Source organism: Peromyscus maniculatus, chromosome 3, assembly GCF_049852395.1.
Source record: "Peromyscus maniculatus bairdii isolate BWxNUB_F1_BW_parent chromosome 3, HU_Pman_BW_mat_3.1, whole genome shotgun sequence".
NCBI lineage: Eukaryota > Metazoa > Chordata > Mammalia > Rodentia > Cricetidae > Peromyscus > Peromyscus maniculatus.
In genome coordinates this window covers 112,271,107-112,294,197 of record NC_134854.1, presented here as the reverse complement: position 1 = coordinate 112,294,197, position 23,091 = coordinate 112,271,107, and the positions used below count along the sequence as shown (strand labels likewise).

Genomic DNA, 23,091 nt, shown 5'->3' with positions numbered 1-23,091 from the left:
TAAGTTGACAGCTTTTACGTTCCTGTGGTGGGGTACTCCATAACTCACTGGTCAGGTACCAGGGTGAATTCCAGAGAGCATCTGGGGTGTGTTATGTGCACTTCCAAACGGTCTGCCACCTTTGGCTGGTCACCCTCATGATTTGATTGGCACCCGCTGTAGGAGGTGCTAAGATGGGGGCCTTCCCTAGCTTGTTACTGGGCGTGTACAGTTCGTGCCATAGATAGCCTTGTTGATGTGGGAAACGAGATGAAGTGCAGAACTGAGGCTGCAGATGCCGAGGAAGTTTGTGAGTCCTTTTTACAGCGGCTCCATTATCAGGTTTGCACAGGGCTGGCCTCAGCATATTCTAAGAGGGGGATTCCTACACTCTAGATTCTAGCGCATTCCAGGACCGAGCAGGAAGCATTTCCCACAGGTGAGAAAATCCCAAGTGCCAGGACCTGGAAGCAGGCGGGGAATCCTTTACTAAGTCTGTCCCCCACGGCACTTCGCACCCCACAGGCCAGCTGGGTACTCCCTTGGGCCTCGATGGTCTGCAGCGTCCTGCTCCCCCCACTACTCTCTTCCAATCTCAAATCTATCTCCTTAATTTCTCCTCCTCCCCTGCCTTCTAACATGGCTACGTCCCAGGAGTAAGGAGCAACTAAGAGTTGGATTCAAAAGGCACAGGGCTGTCAAGCCTGCAAGTGTTCTAGATAACAGTGTTTGTTTCCCAAACCAACAGTGCGTGTAGGCTTATGAGAGAAAGGGCACGTGCAAGACACTTTTTATTCCTTTACTCATCCCCCCAAAAATATGTTTTTAACACACACGTCACTTCCGACGCAAGAAAAGTCTGTACAAGGTTCCGAGGAAAGCTTGGTGGATGCTGACCCCGCACTCTCCCACGCCTTCCCCAGGCCTCTGCGGGACTTGAAGGGGCCGAGCCGGGCGGGCGGGCGGACCGAGGCCGCGGCGCCGGAACTCCGCAGGAGATGGAGTACACACCGCCTCCAGGGCGCAAGCCGGAAAACCTCCCGCCTCTCGGCTGGGACCCTCAGTGCGATGTCACCCGCCGGAGCAGAACGGGATCCTCTGTCCACGTCATGCTGAGACACCGGCTTCTTGGGCGCGACGCAGAGACGTCATTGCTTTTCCGTCTCTCCCTGGGGTTTCCTGCGCCATGGAGCAGCGGGGAGCCCTGTACGTCACCAAGCCGCGCGAGCCGCAGGGCATTGTGGGAGGTGCCTATCAGGGCAATTCCTTAGCAGCCTGGAGTAGGTGGAGGAAGCCTGTATGTCAAGAAACTTTGTCCCAGGCCTGCCTAGAGCTCAGGTTTTGAGTTCTGATCCAAGACTAGTGGATTTGGGAGTCTTACGAGATTAACTATATTAGCCATCATACCCATGCCCAGTATGTGGCTGCTGGGCTGTAGCAACAATGGCCAGCTCTGTCGTGTTCGTTTCCGCAGTCATGTCATCCTGAACAGCATTTGTGGAATCTAGATATAGTGCTCAGAAGAACCACAGGAGCCCAGGGATCTTGGTCTTGGGCACTGGTACCGGTAGAAGAGACTCACTCTGCATGGGAACCTTCTGAGGAGTTACAGCAGCCTGGACAGGGCTCGGGAGAGAGCTGGGCAGGTGTGGTGCCTCTGTCCCCACTTCAGAGAGCTAAGGAGGGAATTAGTGAGACAGGCTGCTGGTCCTCTGGGCTTAGATTTTTTCCAGTACCTGAGCACAAAGGACAGGAAAGAGGGCAATGAGGAAATCCAATGCCTCTTAACCTTTCACTGGGGGGGGGTGTTGGGGGTGGGGGTGGTGGTGATGCTAAAACCGAGATTTCTTTTGCCCTGTAAGAATAATCCCTGAAGTGGGCAGTGTGAGCTGCCATGGTGTACACCAAGCCACCATGCACCAGAATCTTCTGGTTCCATTCCATATTTTTACTCAACACAGCTCTGCAAGGGCAAGGAGGGAAAGGAAGTTAAAGCAAACGTTGACTTCCACAGAATTCTCAAGGACAAGAACCATTATGGCTACTTCCGCCTGTAGAGAATGATGGGAAATGTAGTTTACCTGAAGTCAGAAGCCACAGAGTAGCTCTGTCTTCACAATGGCTGGTATTTGCTTCCTTACATCTTTCTTTGACAGCACTCACACTCACTCGCAGACGTCTGTTTGAGGTGCCCACCAAGCACATCGCTTCCTTCAGGGTGTCCTCTAGTGAGAATACGCAAATCCTATCTTCCCTTGGCTTCCTTAGGAAGCACACTCACTGTGTACAGAACACAGTCTACTTCCTTAATTCCCCAACACCCTGGGAAGTAAGCACTTACCTCCCAGTTTGACGAGCCAGTAACAAAGGTTCTTTGAGGCTGACCGTGTTTTCAGTCTCATCAGTACATAACAGAGTCAGACCTAACATCCATCCTGCCCTATTCTGGACCGATAGCCATTAACAAGAACTTCAGACTAGTGGCTACATCCTAGTTTCTAGGAGACATCAATGTCTGAGACCTACTCCCCAGGATATCTTAGTTACTGGACAGCGGTGGAGCCCAGGAATCTGTGTACAGCACATAGGTCTCAAAGGGAGAAATGACAGGATCATCTCAATAGATGCAGAAAAGGCCTTTGTGAAGGTCTAACAACTCTTCATGATAGAAGCCCTTAAAGAGACCTGAAGAGATGAACATACCTTTATATAATAATTGCTATAGTTGTCAGACCTATAGTCAATGTTATACTAAATTGGGGAAACCCAAGCATTTCCACTAAGTTCAAGAGTGAGAAAAGGGTGCCTCTTTCTCCACTTTTGTTTACTACAACCCTTCAAGTGTTAGCTATAGCAAAATTTGAGAATGAAATGATGGGGATACAAATGGAAAAGTCAGGCTATTTGCAGATGACATGATCCTCTATGGACTTAGGAGACCCTAAAGAACCTTTTTGGTGACAAAAATCTCTACAAAGTAGCAAGATGTGTGTGTGTGTGTGTGTGTGTGTGTGTGTGTGTGTGTAGGTTTTCTGTGTAGCAATAATAAACATGTTGAGAAAGAAACAATCCCATTCACAAGAACCTCAAGTAAATGAATAATAAACAAATAACTTACCTTGGAGTAAATCTAACAAAGGTAGTGAAAGATTTAACACAATGAAAAGTTTTACACACTGAATAAAGAAAATGCAAGAAGAAGAAAAGGGAATCCTGCATGCTCCTGGACTGACAGGATTAATATTGTGAAAATAGCTATACTATCAAATGCAATCCATGGGTTCAGTGCAATCTCTATGAAAATTCTAAAGATATATCTCACAGAAATAGGAAAAACATTCAGAATTTATATGGAAACACAAAATACTCTGCACAGTGACTATTTAGCATAAAAATGATTGGGATGTCAGGGGCTGGAGATAAATCTCAGCAGTTAAAAGCACTGGCTACTCTTTTGGGGGACCCAGGTTTGGTTCCTAGCACCCCTTTGGGGGCTCTCAAACATCCATGTCTCCAGTTCCAGAGGATCCAGTACCTGCTTTTGACCTCATTGGACACCAAATGAGTATGCAGTGCACTTACATACCTACAGGCAAAACACTCATAAAATTTTAAAAAATGTTTTTAAAAATTCAGAGAAATGAAAATTCAGCAAGGTGGACTCACACAGCAAGCTCATGGTGGATCTGGAATGTGTGTCTGTATCTCTTTCCCTCTCCATGAGGAGTCTTCCTCCAGAGAACAGTGGCTTCATAAAGCAGGGGAGACAAAGGTCACCTCCACTGCCAGGCCAACCCCTCTGTCACACCAGCCCCAGAAGTCTTTCAGGGAACAAGATGACAGCTGGATGGCAAAGGCCTGTGCAAGAGACTAGGACAGAAGCCCAGCACACTCAGGACAGAGGATGAGCATGGGATGCAAGTTTTCCAGTGCTCTACATGCTGTGGGCTTCCTCCTCCCCAGGTGAACTCTGCCTGTTGTATGCCCTTAGACTGCTCGTGGAACCACTTGGACTCCCCCGCTCCCATGAGTTGAGCATCTGTTTATATGTGCTGTGTCTTTCCTCTGAGGGTTCCACTCCCCACCAGGTGCCTTGTGTGGAATGGTAGACAGTAGATGTTACAGCACTTGCTTATTTATATCTGTTTAGTTCCTGGAGTAGCCAGTCCTCTCTGGAAATAGCAAATCTTTCATCCTTTGCTCCTGTGTAGACCTCTGACATGTTAAGCAGTTATTATAAAGCATTGTCTTCTTCACTCTAAGACCCAGAATAGGAGTGGGTAAGCCTGGATGAGAAGACTCTCTTCTGACTGCGGGTTCTGGGCTCCATTTTTGTCTGGATCTTTATATTACCACATGTAAAGTCTGTAGGGGACCCAAGTATGATTGCACTTTGTTTCTGTTACAAGACATGTTAAGACTTCCTCCTTTATCACTGAGGAGGAAGCTGGCCAGCCAAGCTCCCTGGGGAGAAGAATCCAGCTCAGGGTTGGTCTCAGCCACAGCCACTGTTCTGTTCAAGCTGCCTGGGATTAACTCAGCCCCAAACTCCACAAGTCTTGCTATCTGGAAGTCATAGAACCAAGATTTCCTGGAAACAGGGTGCTGTAGTTTTTTTTTCTCTTGGGGGGGGGCACCACCCAGCTCCCAAATAAATACACAGAGACTTATTCTTACTTATGAATGCCTGGTCTTAGCTTGGCTTAATTCTTGCCAGATTTTCTTAAATTATCCTGTCTACTCTTTGCCTCTGGGCTTTTACCTTTCTCTACTCTACATACCTTTCTTTCCTTCTTACTCCATGGCTGGCTGGGTGGCTGGGTGGCTGACCCCTGGCGTCCTCCGCTCCTTCTCCTTTTCTTGCTCCTCCCTCTTATCACTCTTCTCTCATTTATTCTCTCTGCCTGCCAGCCCCACCTATTTCTCTCTCCTGCCTCTCTACTGGCTGTTCAGCTCTTTATTAGACCATCGGGTGTTTTAGACAGGCAAAGTAACACAGCTTTACAGAGTTAAACAAATGCAACATAAAAAAATGCAACACATCTTTGCATCATCAAACAAATGTTCCACAGCATAAACAAATGTTATCCATCTTAAACTAATATTCTACAACAGGGTGCTCTGTGTTTTAAGGAACCACGGACAAGCAGTCTGTCACTCACTGTAGGCGTTCTCAGAAACAAGAAAGCTCAAGGAAGACACCGGAGTCTCAGTGTTAAGCAGAGGAATTATGGAGCAGAGGGCTAGTTTGGACTCATCTGGTCTGAGAGGCAAATAAGCAAGTTTAGGCTGACTACATGATGTGACCTGATCCAGCCAGCAGGTGTGGCAAGGGAGCTCAGAGAATAGTTTGTGCTCAACCCTTCCCAGATGGTTATTATCCAAGACAAAGTAGAGTCAGCTCAACAGGTAAAATGCTCCACTGGGATGCCACATTTCCGTGCTCCTCAGCGGGAACTTGTCACCTTCGACAGACACTAAAATTACAAACAGTAGAGATGCATTAAAGACTCCCTCTACCTAAGCCTGTGCAGATCTCCTCAGGCAGAGTCCTCCCCTGCCACTTCCATCTGGGTAAGTGCTCTGCACCCAAGTGCAGAATCAGAAGGTGGTCGGGTCCCAGGCAGGCTGTGGGAGGAGGAGCAGTGGGGCTCAGGGAGGTTTTCAGCATCTGCAGAGGAGACGCTGAGCTCTGACAGCCCCTCAGCACAAGGACTGTGTGCTGCATGGCAAAGAGGGTGTTTTTCTTAGGATATTCATTTCCTTAAACTCCTAAAATTACCTAATTATTTATAGGATGCCAGTTAATTTTATGTTTGAATTATTTTTCTAAACTAAATTACCAAATTTACTTTATCATCCACATGTTGTATGGTATAATTTCTAGAAGTTTTCAAGAATTGCTCATTTGTATGTAGCTTCTTGAGGAAGTGATGGTATAATTTCATATTTTAAACAAGTAATTTTGCTTCTGTTATGTACATCAAATGGAATGATTGTTGATATACTGACTTTGATAGTGTGAATACTTAAAAGTTCTAAAAGCCTTTGGAAAGAAATGGGTTATGTGTTCAAACTTCATCTCACAAAGAGCTCCTCACTGACCTTTATCTCCTAGAATTTTCTTAAGAACCTTTGAATTCTCTGTTTAATTTCACAAATTACACATTGGTGATGTCAGCCCTTAGCCTTGCTCTGTCAGGGGGGGGTGGGGGGGGACGGGACTGTCCCCTAAGTCACTGTGATGACAAGGTTCCAGGACACTGATTAATACACCATGAACATGGTCCTAAAAGTACGATACTTACATCCATTAATCTGCTCTGTGTTCTATTCATTGAATAAATATTCCTTATAATTTTTCTGATAATAGCAAAATCCAAATATCATTTTATTTGAGGAAATTTTTGGACAACCGAACTCCACCCTGTCCTGCTGTTTCTACTTGGTTTTCAGGTTTTCCCCAAATTCACACTTTCATGATCTTTGTGAAGAGATGGAGAGGAACTGATCACTTCCTTTTGTCACTGAGTCAATGAACACACTGGCAAGGAGGTCAGAGGGGCCTTGCACCAAAGTCGAGCCTCTTACCAGTCGTCACTGGGTGACGAGGTTGTGCCACAGCACTGTCAGGGTCCAGTGTTGACGGCTGGAGACTGGTGAACTCCTCTATGGCTTCTTGTTTCTCTATTTAAAAAAATCTTTTCTTTCCACTGACTTTTATGGGGAGAATTTTTAAGAGTGATTATTATAAATATTACAACTGCAGGTGCGACCCCAAGCTGGACTTCACAACCCTGTCAATGTACAAAACTCGGTGGAGAATTCTTAGCTGTTTTCAGAGCTAGCTGCCAGTCTGTCGGGGCCATGGCATAACACAGCAGATGACAATTTATATCCAGGTGTCAACACACCTGGTGAATAACTCTCTGATGGAGGAACCTTGTTCAAGCAAGGATCACAAAGCCACAGCCACTTACTACTGTTTGCTTCTGTCTGTAATTTCTCATATGCTCCTACAGTTTTTCCCTAAAGAGCTGTGGGATTTTTTTTCTATAGCCTGTATTGGTAATGTGTTTTCCTCATGAATATATATTCCACTTATTGGGCATCTTCTAGACTGTCTAGAAGATGACTCCTTATTATCCATTTGATATCTATAATATTAGCTTACACAGAGTCTGGTGAATAAATATGAATACAAAGAAATTCTACACAAGTCAGGAACTATAAGTCCCTGAGAACTGTTTTATTTCACAGCGCAGGTTGACATAAGAAAATAGTTACATCCACCCAGCTCCAAGACAATGGTATATCATTAGCTGATTTAATGCTTTGAAGTAACTTCAGATTAAGACCAGGTGGCTTGCTATATCACAAGGGCACACGGTTGAGATGCCTGGCTAGGTTGTAAATACAAAGACAGTCCAATTACTGTTATCTGACAAATGATTAAGTCCTTGCACCCATTCCTGACCTCAATTTGTGAAAATATATTCTGACTAGCCAAGGCTACAGAAAATAACTTCACTCTGTAGCCCCTAATGAGGACTGCAGGTGTTCTTAGATAATTAAAAGTTACACACAGGACAAAAAGTACATTTTAAGGTGTAAACATGATATTTCCATAGTATCCTGAAGAATACAGACTTAACCTAAAAGACAAATGGTTTCTCATGATTGCTGGATTAAGTCTCAATTGAAAGATTTATGGGCTCCTTGCCTGAAGACTCAGTGTTTGCTCACCAGCTGCCCTCTAACTGCAGGGAGTTAGTTCACAATGTTTACGTAGTCATGGTTTCTTATCATTTACTTAAGAAATGTAATGGGACCCCCAGATGTAACTTTTATATTGCCTGAAGGTTTCTGTTGAGCATATACAGCTGTAAGAAGAAAGAGGAAGGGGAGCCAACGTGAGAAAAGAGACAGATGAAGAAAGAGCAAACGAGACAATAAAGAAAGTTACCATCAGAACATGTCTGTTGCTTTCCTAAGAGCCTCGGATGAAAAAAAAGTTCCTGAAGCCCTTGCTGCTCTGCAGCATTTTCCTTTCTAACCCTGGAGCAGCCTGGAAGCTGGTCTTTCGGACTGCAACACCAGTCGTTAACGTGAACCCTCCCGGGTGTTTGTTCATGGCAGTCCTGGACAGCAGCTACTTCACTGCATGTCTACACAGAGCATCTACATCTGCCTGGTGCCTGTTTTGCCTTCAACATGGTGCAGCCATGTCTCCCTAGTGTCCCTACTTTTCCAAGCAGACCAGCATAGACAGGGCTGAGGCCATATGTAACTGCAGTCCAAACCCAACCACATATAGGGCAGTGCTACATTGCTCCTGAGGTCTGGCCTTCACTGCTGGCTCTCAGCGATGAATGTGCAGATTTTTCTTGCTGCTTCTTTTTCCTTATTGGGCATGCTTTGTAATCTGCCTGCATAGTGCCCCCCAAACTCCCGCTGCCACACATGCACACACAATGCCAGGACACGAAGTTCCCAGATGTGGGTTATTCAAATGTGACATTTCAGAAACTCGTGCTCTGTCCCCACAATCTGCTTCCCTGTATTCAGAGCAGTGAAGGCAGAAGAGTGGACTTGCTCCACGGTAAAATGCAGTCTTAGCACAGGACGTGGTGGCTATGCAAGAGCCAGTTCAGCAATTCATCAAGCAAATGACACAAACACATAAAATAAAAATAAAAATAATTGTCTTTTTTTCTAAGTGATGAATTGGCTCAGAAGTCATCATATACCTTTCTTTTAATGATCCATGATATTTGCACAAATGAGCCACGTTTACTTGAGGGACAGGATTGCTGATCCAGTTGTCTGTATGGGATGACTAGTGGGATGTTTTCCTGGTGCCGTATCAAGGAAGGCGAATTGGAGCCTACGATGGCATCAGAGTGAGTCTGAACTATACTCTGGAAAAAAAAAGGGCTAGTTTTTTCCACTGTTGTCTCCGTAACTTTAACTTGGAGGATTCTAAAATAAATCCACAAATCATGGTCAGTATGGTAAGTTCACAGCACCCATGCACCCTTTTCCCTTAAAGCATGTAAGGACGGTTAGCCACTTCTCGCTGAAAATGACAGCAGATAGCACATTTGATTCACAAGACATTAAAGCTAAATATTGTATGAGGCTTATTTTGCTTGGTCTGTAAATCCCATGTGTTTAAAATATGGAAAATTGCAGAGAGCCTGTTTTCTCAAGAGCGATGTGAGTAGAGGCAATATTAGAATTACTTTTAAACATTGGTTATATTATACAGACCCAGAGTTACTCTTAAGATATTATCAGTGTATAATATACACAATCAAGATGTTATCTATATGTATTTACTTTTTATTAAACAAATATACTAAAATAGATGCATGCCATAGATAGATAGATAGATAGATAGATAGATAGATAGATAGATAGATAGATAGATAGATGTCACAGAATAAGAGATGGGGCTGTGTCCTAGTAATCAACCATGGCCCACTGAAGACTGGACACAGATGAGCGCCTTTGATTGACATCTGTGCTGTGCCTTTCATGGGAGCAAACCCATGTGCACTGGACCAGTGGCTGGAGAAGACAATGTCCTATTGCTGATGCTATTACTGTGGGGCGATAAACTCATTTTCAGACAGATACTGTCTGTTCTCAGTCAGTGTGGAAGTGACAAAGTCGGTTACACAAAAGGGGCGAGAAGAATGGCGGTCAGTCAAGGCCAGAAAGAGAACGTGGGACAGGACAGATGTTAGACACGAACAGATGGCGCGGTGGTGTAGGGTCATGATGCTCATGCCCTGCAGCACTGCAGCACAGCTGTAGTCCACAGAAACTGCTTGTACGTTTGAAAGGGATCCAAAGGACTGAAGGTTCCAAACACAGAGAAATGGCAGTGTTGGAGAAGGTGGGAATTACCCTGACTTAGTCAGACCAGGATACGGGGATGTCTTGAACTATGTTACAACTGTACCCCGCATCTAAGTATAAATTGATGCTAATTAAAACGGAATGGAAATCCACATTTCAAGGTTTTCACCAAGTATCAGCCCTAGTTCTGAAACTTTAAAAGTATCACTTGTTCGTGAACTGTAAACACATCCATCTTCTCTGAGGAACTTATGGGTCTGTAAGTCCAAGGACATAGCATGAGCTGTGAGACATTAGCCTTACAAACCTTAACTTTCTGATAATTTCCTTTTCCATATGTGACTGGAAAAATTGCAGCAACATGCTTTTCCTGTTTAAGAAGTCTGAATGAAAACATAAATATGTACCTTGAACTGTTTTTTAATTAACTTATTTTAAGTGTGTGGGTGTTTTGCCTGCGTATATGTCAGTGTGCTATGTGTGTGCAGTGCTCACAGAGGGCAAAACAGGGCATATAAACATGTATTTTAAATTAAAAAAAAAACTTACTTTACGTATGGTTTGCCTGTGTTTGTCTACCACATGCATGCAGTGCCCATAGGAGCCAGAAGAGGGCGTCGGATCCCCTGGGATTGGAGTTCCAGACAATGGTGAGGTTCCACGTGTTTTTAAGGTTTTCTGCAAGAACATCCAGGGTTCTTAGTTACTGAGTCATCTCTCCAGCTCCAACATGTATTTTATAGGAAAGATTCCATGAAACATCTTCATCAAAATTTCTAGGATAAATTAAGATTTACTTACTTTTATTTTAAATTATGTGTATGCATTATATGCACATGGGTGCAGGTGCCATGGAGGACAGAAGAAGATATCAAACCCCTGGAGCTGGAGCTTCAGGTGGTTGTGAGCTGCTTGACTTAGGGGCTGGAACTGAACTCAACTGCCCTGCAAGAGCAGCAAGTGCTCCTAACTTCTGAGCCCTCTCTCCAGCCCCATCTCCAGCCTCCCCTCCCTCAATAGCTGCCATGGGTTCCTGACTTCACTTCCCCTTAATGATGGCTGTAACCTGAAAGTGTAAGCCAAAGGAACCCTTTCCTCCCTCTGCTGTTTTGGATAGGCTGTTTAATCACAGCAACAGAAACTAAATGAGAACACATTCCATTTGAAATAAAACATATGAAGCTTTAGTAAAAGTATACCCGGCAAGATGACAAGAACCAAAACCATGTATCACAATGTCCCTAAAATTTAACCTCAAAATGAGGCAATAGTACAGAAGCATTTCTATAATATGTGAACATCTAATGCACAGGAACTCTAGGCACAGAGGGAGCCCATCAATGTGCACATAATCCAGCCATGACTGAAAATGATGAGGCATTGGGATTCAGGGAGATTTGAGTACTGAGATGGGTACTGGGCTGGGTCCTTCAGTTTTCCTAATGATAATAGTGTTGGGTACCAATGATACTGTTATTGTTTGTAATGAAGAATTTGTCTTGGTTTTCTCCTCAGATACTTACTCTAGTTCTTTGTCCTATACGATGAGAAGAATCAACAGTATCTATGGAGTTGTTGACATACAAAATACTTTTTTCTCTGAAGTAGGCCTGGGGATTTCATTCAACAGCATCCTCCTCCTCCTCTTCCATATCCTTGAGTTTCTTCTTGAACACAGGCCCCGGACCACTGACCTGCTCATCAGTCTCTTGGCCCTCATCCACCTTGGGATGCTACTGATGATGGGGCTCACAGCTGCTGACATTTTTGCATCTCAGAATACACAGGGTGACATCACATGTCAATCCCTTGTCCACTTGCACAGGTATTTGAGGGGCCTCTCTCTCTCTGTGCCACCTGCCTGCTGAGTGTCCTTCAGGCTGTCACACTCAGCCCCAGAAGCTCCTGTTTGGCAAAGTTCAAAACTAAATCCCCACAGTACAGCCTGTGTTCTCTTCTTGTGCTGTGGGGATTCTGCATGCCCTGTGGTGCTCATTTCTCATTCTCCTCTGTTGCTGACTACAATGTCACCTCACAAGGGCTCATATTTGTCACTGAATCCTGCATTATTTTACCCATGAGTTATATCAGCAGGCACTTATTTTTCATATTGAGGATATTTCGGGATGTGTCCTTTATAGGTCTCATGGTCCTCTCCACTTTCTACATGATGACCCTCCTGTGCAGGCACAAGAAGAAGTCCCAGCATCTTCACAGCACCAGCCTTTCTCCAAAAGCATCTCCAGAGCAAAGGGCCACCCGGACCATCCTGCTGCTCGTGAGCTTCTTTGTGCTGATGTCCTGTTTGGACTGCATCATCTCAGCCCCAGACTTATGCACAGCAGGGACCCAATCTGCCACAGTATTCAGATGATGGTCTCCAATAGCCATGGCACCACCAGCCCTTTGCTGTTCATTTGTACTGAAAACCGAATTACTAACTTTTTGAAATCCTTGGAATTCGAGGACATAGGAAATGCTTAACTGTTGAGGAACTTAAGGAACCAACATGCTAGCTGCTGAATGGCGATTCCTGGCCTAGTGCCAATGTGCTTCTGGATACATGTATATATGACTCACGATTTGTTAAGCCTGCTTCCTTTGAAATATGGATGACCAACACCTCTGGATATTTGAGTAAAACATCATTCTGTGCATTTCTGCTTGATGTCAGTAGGGGAAATCTGTGACACTTTAACAGCTTAGGGTGCACTTATCAATAAGCTAAAGTATATAGCACTTTTTAATAAGTCGATCATCTCAACACTTTGTATTTTACCTAATTAAATATGTAAGCATTGCCACAAATTAGCATATCATCCATCAAAAGTTCATAAGTGTACAAAAATAATTGATACAGAATCTCATTGCTCTCCCACTCCGTCCCTGTTCCAGCTCAGCCATCCCTTTCCCTCATGTTCTCATCCCCCATCCCCTACCCTCCATTGCCCATCCCTCATCCCCAGTTTACTCATGGAGATCTCAAGATGAGAGTTCTTGTAACCCCAGCACTGAGTGGCAGACAGGTGGGACCCTTGAGCTCATTGACAATCTAGCCTAGCCGAATGATGAGGCCAGTGAGGGGCTTTGTCTCTGAGAGTAAGCTGGGAAGCTGGTCCAGTGGGTAAAGCGCTTGCCTTACAAGCGTGAGAACCTGAGCTTGAGTGCCAAACATAGTAGAGCCTGTCTGTACCCAGTGCTCCTGTGGGAGGAGGGAGATTGAGAGCCTGTCTGTACCCAGTGCTCCTATGGGAGGAGGGAGATTGAGAGACTGTATCCAGTGCTCCTATGGGAGGAGGGAGATTGAGACACAGGAATCCCTAGAAGCTTGCTGCCCAACTAGCCTGAAGTAGACAGCAGAGAATAACAAAGAAATCCTGTCTCACAGAAAGTGAGAGGTAAGAATTGACACCTGAGCTTAACCTCTGACCTCCACATACATGCCCCCACACACACACATAAAATAAATAAATGAATAAATAAGGTAGGGGTGATAAAGGAAAACAGTTAATGTCCATTTCTGGATTCTACATGTACATGTACACACTTGCACATGTATGTACATACACATGTACATTCACACAAACATGTAAGTATACAACATTCATATACACACACAAAGAACATTTAAATGCTAGTAAAAGGAGCCTGGTTCCTTGCAGAACTGGCCAGTTCAAGGACATAACAAGATAAATGCAGAGGAGCTTGGCTGTCTTTTACCAGAACGGAAGTCCTCCCAAACAACAGAGATGCTCAGCAAAGGGCTTGGGAGTGGAGATGAGAGATCGCCGAAGAGCCAGCACTGGAAATTGAGCCATAGAACAAGTGAGACTCAGCAGCAGGCTGAGCTGGAAATACAGAATGAACACATCTCTCCATGCTGACAGTGAGAGGGGAGAGGGAAGGTCCCGGGAAAGAATTTAACTGATGTGCATAGGGCACACCTTCAGGGAGGCGAAGCTTCCAGTTTTGATGGTGGGCAGGCACAAAGAGTAAAGCAGGAAGAGTGAGAAGATGAAACCTCAGAGGATGGACCAGGCAAAGACAACCTTGACCAAATGATGGAAAATAGCCACAGAGATGGCATGTGGATGTCACATAATCCCTGTTATGACTTCACTTCTATTTGTTCCTTGAAGTCATATAACAATCTAAACACACACACACACACACACACACACACACACACACACACACACCACCCACTACTGTCAAGACAATGAAAAATAAGAACAGGTTGAGATGCTGCTACAGGACAGAAGAGAATTGTGAGTATGGAGTATGGTGTGCTTCCCTGCATTGGACCCAGGGACAAAAGAAGGGGCTGGTGAACCCAAAGGAAACGACCCAGGGTCAAGAAAGAACCAAGAGAAGTTAAAATTCAATGAGAAAAGTGAAAATGAGAACAGAATACCCAAACCTGGGAATATCAAAAATCAGTACTAATGAAGAAATTCTTAAGTGAGTGTGTGTGAGAGAGAGGGGGGAAGAGAGAGAGAGAGAAAGAGAGACAGAGACAGAGAGAGAGAGAGACCATAATCAACTCAGCACTGCAACTGAGGGAATGGGAAAAGAAGGGAGGAAGGAAGGGAGGAAGGATGGTAGGCAGGACTCAAAGTTGAAATAAGCAAAATGGGGACCAAATGCACTATAAAATATAAATTAAAGAAAGGTTTGCTGTAGCATGAATCTTAAAAGGTCTTATTAATAAGAACAAACCTGAGGCCAGTTATTGGAGCGAATGCTGGAAGATAAGAGAAGCAGAACAAGCCACAGCTTCCTCACCTCACCAGTTCCTCAGCTGATCCTGTTTCCTCAGACTGGAAGCCTCTGAGTCCTCATCCAAATGGGTCTCAGCTGAACTGCTGCTCAAAAGCCTGAAAGCCTAACCAGCTAAAAGCTTCTAGTTTCTGGTCTTCACACCTTATATATCTTTCTGCTTTCTGCGATCACTCCCTGGGATTAAAGGCTCACTTCTTGGGATTAAAGGCGTGAGTCACCATGCTTGGCTATATATAGGCTGGATTCCCTTTGCTGGTCTAGAGAGCATCTCTCCCTGGTGTCTCTGACCATCTATTGACCACCTCTTAATAATTATTTCTGTTTGCTGAGGATGCTGTCCTCCTGGCTTGGGAATGGGGTCTGAGGGTCGCTGGAAATGGGGCGGTGCCAGGGCTCTGAGAGGTGGTTTATGCTTTTGCCAGGTAATGTCCTTCCTTCAAGGGACCCTTTTGTTACCTCAAAGAGCCCTGTCTGCAAAGGGGCTGCGCCCTCACACCGCACACACGAGTTTCTGCTGGGAGCTGAGTGCTCTGGGGACAGCTGTAGTCCTCGGTTGGTAGTCTTGCCGGACCTGCTGTGCTTGTGGCCTTCAGGGTCCCTGGGAGAAGCTGACACCAGCCCCAGCTTAGCCCCCTCCAACCTGGAGGTGCTCTCAAAATCCGGAGGTAGACCCACTGGAGCTGAGCATGTGGCTGAGCTGGTCCTCACTGGTCCTCACGGGGTGGAGTCGAGAGACTCCCTCTGGGAGTGGGGCTAGGCGCCCAGATACCATCTGTCGGTGCCATAGGTGCCAGGTGCCGGGGACTCACTGTAGTGGGAGCCACTGAGCAGAGGAATGCGCAGTGCGCAAAGCCACCTCAGCCACTGCCACCCCGCCAAGAGCACAACAGCCCTGCGCACCTCCCTCGATAATGTAGAGCTCCCTCCGTGGGGCTCTGGAGCAATGTGGGGTGTGTGAGAGTCCCCTCACCCCGCATAGGTGACAAACTCGCAGGTTGGGGTGGGCAAGTGAACTGGGGTGGGCGAGAGGGGCGGGCCCCTCTCCCTGGGGCACTGGGCTTTGAGCCGTTAAAATTACTGTTATGGTCAAGCTCTTAGGGTAAGCTCTGTCTTCCAGCGTTGGGTTCCTGTAAATTTGTGAAAGAGTCCGGGAATGGGGCGACTGCATTCCGTGACAGTTACTGGACTCTGCCTGGATGCTCTGCGCAGACGTTCAGTCAGTCAAGTGACCTTATGCCAGCAGCACGCGAGCGGAAACTGTGTGTGTGTGTGTGTGTGTGTGTGTGTGTGTGTGTGTGTGTGTGTGTTAGGCGTGCTCTGCAGCTAGTAACGTCTAGGCCACTTCTTCCTTCAGAGGCTGGGAGTTCTGAAGGGGAAACTGAGTCTGAGCCACCCTAAGATCCAGAGCCATACATGTGATCAGCTGTTCTTTTTGGCAAATTGGTCCCAGCCTAGGGTCTCTCTCCCGGTTTGCAACTTCTGTTTGGATTCAGGAAAGAAGCATCTCGGGTGACCAAGCACAGGAGCACGCTTGGCTCTATGCTTTGTCGCCACCTGCTGGACGCAGAAAGAAAGGCCACTTCAGTCCCAGGGCAGCAGTAACAGCTGCAAAGGGGCGCTAAGCGGGCAGCAGCTGACCACGCCCCCAAGCCCCCGCCCACACTGTGGACTCAGCTACCATAGTGAGACATCTGAAGAGGGAGGTTAATGGATACTCAGCTGCCTCCTGGTATGACCACTGATCTAGAAAATCATGTTCGAGGCTGTACTTGTCAGGTCCCCCTGCATAGGTTGTAGTTCCCACTTGTATTTGGTCGTGTGTGTGAATTTTAGGAAAACAAAGATTACAGGGGGAAAAATGTACTGAAGTACCTGGAGCTGCTGGGGAGCCCTGCGCTGGCTGGGTAAAGGAATGGATGAGGGAGAGACACACTCCCCCAAGGGCAGTGTCAGGGAAATCACAGGAAGTGAGGAAGAGTGACTACAAGCCTCCCTGATGAGGGTATGGGCTGCGTCCAGAGGTTGTAAAACTCCATAAAGATTTAGTATGTCTCTTCTGGAAGCCACATTCCCCGTGCGGTTTCTCCCTTCGTTCTACAGAGCATACCCTGCTCTCTGGTGCCACCGCGTGGTATGAAGGGGGAACAGCAAGAGGAGCGGACAGGCTCAGGTGTCCAGGCTCCCTGGAAAACGTCAAGACCGGCAGCCTCTTGAAATGTTGACTATCCGAGGATCGGGCAGCCCAGAAGTCCTGAACTTCCCTAGGTTCTTCTGTGCTGTTCGGTGTCTAGGTAAGTAGGCTTGCCCTCACTTCTCTGGTGTGTTCCTCCTGGCACAGAGGCAGGAGTTTCTGACCAGTGACCTACAGTGGGATGCACCCTTCATGAGCATCATGAACAGAACTCTATTCACCCTGCCCAGTTTTTAATTTTACGTTTTTCTGATGTGGCTGTGAACTGGGGTTCTGCCTAGATATCTGGGATAATTATCACCCCACCTCACCCCACCCCAACCCCACCCCCACCCTCACCCCCACCACCCCCTCCACCACCTCCTCGACCACCACCCCCTCCACCACCACCCCCCACCATGTCCAAGGCTGCAGGAGCAGGGAGTGTCCCTTGGGGCGTCTTGGGACTTTAAAAGTCTAATCCTGAGCCTGTGGGTGTATTAAAGAGGAAACTCACACATGTTGCTAAACATCAAATCCAGCCAGACTGTGTGGCTGGAAGATGGAGGGACTGCTTCACTCTGACAGCGGTCTATCCTGAAAACATCTAGGTTGGCCTGACATCCTTCAAAGTAAGTACACTGAGATGATGTGTTAGTCAACGTTCACCTTATGTGACAATCCCGAATGTGTGGCTTTCACACCACACAAGCTGACATCTTGTCTAAGAAAGGTGAGTGGCCCAAGAGGGTGAGGGCCCAGTGAGGGGGGAGCAGGAAGATGGAGGCAGACTCAGCCCACGGCCTCATCCACTGAGTAAGGCCCAGACACACTCAGTCCTTAGCCATCAGGGGCCTAGTTATTTTCAGATGTCACCTAGGATAGTAGAAGGCCCTATCATGGCTAACAGCACAGCCCAGAGCCACCCTCGCCCTTCACTGTTCAATGAGATTCTCTCCTGCCTTCCTTGGTTTATCACAAGCAGTACCAATACCAATCAGCCCCTGGCTGTCACTGGAAGTTGAAGCCAGGTATCTGGCAATGAGGTTCTGGAGACTATCTCCTTGGGCACAGACGGCAGGAGGGCAGGGGATGGGGCTGCAGGGCCACCTAGAACCAGAGTGTGATCCCCAGAGTCCACACAGTGGGAGGATATAACTGACTCTCACAATAAATAAACAAATGCAATTAGAACACACAATAAATAAATCCAATTAAAATTTAAATATAGACTAGTGTGGCCTACGTTTTCTTGTACCATGGAAAATACAAATTCCATACCCCTTTACTGGGTGAGATAGCTTGGGTCCTGAACCGGTCACCAGGGGTGTCCTCTGGTTACTCCTTAGAAAGGGACATGGACCTCAGAGAAGTAAAGTGCTGTTGACAGACAGCTGGTAAGCTACAGATCCAAGGCTTTGCTATCCCACCCAGTAAGGAGTAGTTTGTAGAATGTTTGTTAAATGGAGGAAGTCAGGAGAGGTCACCAGTTCTACTCCAGAGACAGAAACACTGCTTAAGCTCCAGAAGTGAGTATTGAGAGAGCCGAGATTGCAGTCAAAGGCAAACCGAACCCAAATATATTCCACAAAGTGAGGAGCCCTCTAGAAGAGACCCAAAAGCTGCTGCCCTGCAGGCAAAGTGGGGGAAGGCAGCAGAGCCACCAAGGGGCAGGAGGGACAGGCCAGCCACACTATCCAGAGCCCCGGGGTACAGTGCAGTGTTGAGCCAACTTTCCATCAGAGATAAGCAATTTCGGAGGGGGAGTGTATTTTAGAGTTTATTTGGCTCAGGGAGTCCCTCAGCCTCTGCTCACTGGGCCCTACTGCCTCTGGATTCCGATGAGAAAGAACACCATGGCGGGGAGCATTCAACAGGACAAAATGGCTTATACAATGGTAGACAGTGGAAATGTGGACAGGAAAAAGAGGTGGAGGAGGGGAGGGGACAAAGGGAGAGGAAGCAGGAACAAGATGCGCCCTTCAAAAGCACCCCCCAATCATCTGATTTCTCTAACCAGGCTCCACCATCTCTCGACAATGCCATCAAATTCTTAATCATCAATCCACCAGAAATCCTCAGAATCTGATCCCACCCTGATGACTGGATCTAGGAGACCAGCCCCTTAGTTTTAGGGGTGTGGGTCACTGCCATCTATCCTGGCACAGAAAGACTATGAAATGGCTCTGGTAGAGCTGAGTGACATCCTTCCAAGGCACCCTAGGCATTTACAAGATGCCCTGCAGTAACCCCGTGATGGCTCAGGTCATGTAGCTGGGTAGAAAAAGGCTCTCAGGTCATAGAATACCAGAGGCAGGACTGGAGAGAAAAAACAATCTGGTAACCACCACAAGTCATGGAGAGCTCTGCCATCAGAAAGTAGGGGTCAGGTGACAGCCCGGAGGCCACTAGGGTCTCCCCAGACCTAAGCTCTATTGTACCCTCAAAATATGGAGGGCAGGAATGGTGACTCTAACCAGGCACAGCCCTGCCTGACTATATCAGGATGGACTGAGCCACCCACAATGAAGCAGACAGGAGAACGTGAGCACTGTCTTCTGAGCAGAGCCATACATCACACCTGCACATTCACTTGGGAAGTTGTGCAAAGACACAGGAAAATGTAACTCAATAAGAATAAAACTCAATAAACGCCAGACAGGGGCAGCCCAGCTCTGGGAAATAGAGGCCTCTATATTATAAACACACCAGATGGCCTAAGAGAAAGGGCGGATGCTATTTGAGAATGATGGGGATTTGAACGGAAAGATTAAAAAAAAAAAAAAAAAAACCATGGCAGTTCTACCAATAAAACCCAAACCCACAGATACAATACAGTAACACAGAAATCTATGCAGGGAGTTTAGCAGCAGATGGCATATGGCAGGGAAGGGGGAGACAGGGTTCCCCGGGGCAAGTCCACATGGAAACAAAAGCAAACTGAGCCACATAAAATGGTAAGTCCAATGCACCCGAGACCAGAAGTCTACAACAGAAACATATGAAGAAATATTTGAGGAAGAAATGGCTGGGAATTTCTCCAAACTGGTGTAAGACATCAACACACTGGTCCAAGAAGGACCCAGAAAGGATGAGAATGAAGAAACATTCACCATGGTTCCCCATGTGCAGTTGCCCGGGTTTCAGTTACTCACCAACTGCAGTCTGAAAATATGAACTAGGAGACCAGCGATACACAGTTCATTGGTTCAAATGATGCTCCACTCTGAACAGGCTCTCCCACCATCCCATTCCCTCCCACCTGTAATGTGGATCCTCCTGTCTCACAGTGCATCCACAGTAGATTTCACCTTCCCATTCATCAGACCAGCTGCTGCCGTATCACCATGCTGTTCTCAGCGGACTCTGTTTTACTACTGTCGCAGAAGCAGTGACCCTGAAGATTCACACTTGCCTTGGAACAGCTTTTTCTGGGGAGATGGTAGAAGTTATCAATAAGGAAAGATAACTGTGCCAAGACTGCTGTAGTGACCTGGTAGAGTCTTCACTCCACAGAGCTGAGGAGCAGAAGCTTGCTATCACACCAACTGTGGAACAGCTGTGGTAAAGTGAGACCCTTATATAAGATGGAAAGGCCCTCTGTGTGTGCATGGGACAAGATCTGGTCCCATATGTAGATTTGGTCAGCCACTGGGAGACCTGGGACAAGGCCCTTCCCTTCTGGGTGAGAGGGAGCCCAGCTGCTCAGCATCCAAGTGTCTTAAGAGCAGCTAAGAAGCAATGGGGAAAGAAACACACAGGAGAAATTCAACAAGGCGGCGTGATGCAGCCACAGTAGTAATGGACAAGATGACCAGGACGTCATTCTCACAGTGCTGATGGGAAACATAAATCAAGCTGAGTCCCCCATCCAGCAAATGTCCTTCAGAAGTGAAGGTGAGCACAGACCTCTGCAGAGTGATGGAAGCCAAGGGAATAGGTCCGCCCAGAGAAGCTGGCTGGAGTTCTTGCTGGAACTCACACCAGATAAACTGGCTGTTGTTCTTCTCACTTACTCTACAGATGGGCAGTAGCTCAATTCCTTAGAAGTCCAACAGGAAGACATGGGTCCCAGAAGCTGTGTGAAGAGAGGCAGGGCCTTCGCCTAGCGGCAGGAGGGACAGGGGCCAGCCAGAGCAACAGGGGATGAGGCTCCTGGGAGAGGCTGGCATGGTGGCCATTGCTCAGCTGTGGGGTCCCTGAGCCTAGGTTTTCAGGGTGATGACCAAAAATAACAGCTGGCAAGAGCCTCATCTAGGCTGCTACAAGTTGTGTGTGGTCACCCCAAGTGCTGGCAGATCTACCACCCAAGAAATACTGAGATGGGCTCTCTGCCTTTCAATCCTATTTAACTTTTAAATGTTATTTTTTAAAGATGTATTTGTTTATGTATAGGGGTATTTTGTCTGTATGTGTGTCTGCATACCAGAAGAGGCCATTGGATCCCATGGGGCTACAGTTTTGATGATTTTGAGGTATATGTGGGTGCTAGAAATTGAACTCAAGACCTTTAGAAGAATAGCCAGTGCTCTTAACTGATGAGCCATCTCTCCAGCCCTTTAATTATATTTTTTATGAGAAGACACATGCAAGTTACATGTCTTAGTCATGTGTTCTATTGCTGGGAAGACACCATGACCATGGCAACTCATAAAAGAACGTATGTAACTGAGGCTTGCTTACAGTTTCGGAGGTTTAGTCCATTGCACTCATGATGAGGCACATGGTGCCGGAGAAGTAGCTGAGAGTTCTACATCTGGATCCTTGGCACCAGGAAGAGAGGGAGAGCCACCGCGCCTGGCTTGGGCTTTTGAACCCTCAAAAGCCATCCCCAGTGGTATACTTCCTCCAACAAAGCCACACCTCCTAATCCTTCTCAAGTAGTGCCACTCCCTGATGACTAAGCTGTTGTTTTTTGCTCTTTTGGGAGGCCCACCACCCAGCTCCCAAGTCAATCACACATGGAGGCTTATACTTTTGGGGAGATGGAGACACGGTTCAGTGGTTAAGAGCACTGGCTGCTCTTGTACAGCTGATTTCTGTTTGCAGTACCCCCATGGTGGCTCACAATCATCTGTAACTCCAGCCACAAGGGATCCAATACCCTCTCTGGCCTCTGTAGACACCAGGCATGCACACAGTGCACAGACGTATGTGAAGCAAAGTACTCGTACACATAAAGCAATAAAAAAAGACAACTGTCTGGGCACTGGTCAGTTTACCTCGAGGAGATGCACCCAATACCTTTACTCTTCACCCCTCTGGCTGCATGGCCTCCCTGACACCTGGCAGTGACTGGGCAGAAATGCACACCACCTAGCAAGCAGCTGCAAAAGTGCCACTGCATGTCCCCAGGTTAAATCTCTTCCTGAGAAAGCAACAATAAAGTTAACACAGCCCACATTTGGTAAGCATTCTCAACTCACTGCTCCCAAAGGGCAGCAACCATGGACCACCTCTGAAATGGGGGAAGTGACCACAGGTAAGTGATCCTGGCAGCCTTGGGTCCAAGTGACCTGGCACAACCCATAGGAGCCAACAGCAAGTGCTTCCAGTAAGTGAGAAGACAGCCAACAGTCCCAGAAGCTAATTCCCACATGGGCCATTCTAGATGCAAGACAGAGACACACAGAATAGTCTGGACATGACACTGGGATGCAGGAGCCATGAGTCAGGACAGTCAGACCCCTCAGTATAGACCAAGCACCACACCCTGGCCCCTCCTCCTACACACCTGCCCCTCTGTTCTTCTTCCCATATGGCTTGTTCCCAGCCACACCAGCTGGAAACAGACCTCCCTCCTTCTACCTACACACATCTTCTTACCTGGTCAGACCTGTCGTTTAATTAATGGTTCAGCCCAGTACTTGGAACATTGGTTAAAATCAGTTTTGAAGTATGGTTGACTTACAACAAAATGTGCTGTTAGTCAGCTCAAGAGACCAGAGGTGACGAACTTGTAAAGAGAAAGGGCTGCCTCCTTGGTGGGGCATGCCTGCAATCCCAGCATTTGGGAGTCTGAGGCAGGAGGATTTTGAGTTCCCAGACCATGTCTGAAAAACAAAACAAAATAGACATTTTAAAAATTTTAGTAAAATATTTTTAATGGATCGTGATTTGTGTAGAAAAAGGAAGCTCTGTCTAGCCCAAAATGATGAGGTCATACTGGCTCTTAGCTTAGAAATCCTTCTCTCCTATGCACCCAAATATCACTACCTCCCTTAAACTTGCTGCAGTTCCCTGGCCCCGACGTGTCCAGCGGGAGAGACAGTATCCCCACTTCCCATGGGACG

At 46.8% G+C, this 23,091-nt stretch overlaps 1 protein-coding gene and 1 long non-coding RNA gene across 2 annotated transcripts; both read left to right on the top strand.

Annotated features, from left to right (window-relative positions):
- Positions 1-11,379: 11,379 nt before the first annotated feature.
- Positions 11,380-12,462, top strand: LOC107399681 (vomeronasal type-1 receptor 90-like). The gene is given in 3 exon segments (XM_015988277.3): positions 11,380-11,684; positions 11,687-12,170; positions 12,173-12,462. Coding segments are annotated over 3 exon segments (936 nt in total). The 5' UTR covers positions 11,380-11,390; the 3' UTR covers positions 12,331-12,462.
- A 1,525-nt stretch (positions 12,463-13,987) lies between these two features.
- LOC121828042 (uncharacterized) lies at positions 13,988-19,481 on the top strand. The gene is made up of 3 exons (XR_006070469.2): positions 13,988-14,114; positions 16,729-16,919; positions 18,819-19,481. It is a non-coding gene; the product is annotated as an uncharacterized LOC121828042 (long non-coding RNA).
- The last annotated feature ends 3,610 nt before the right edge of the window (positions 19,482-23,091 follow it).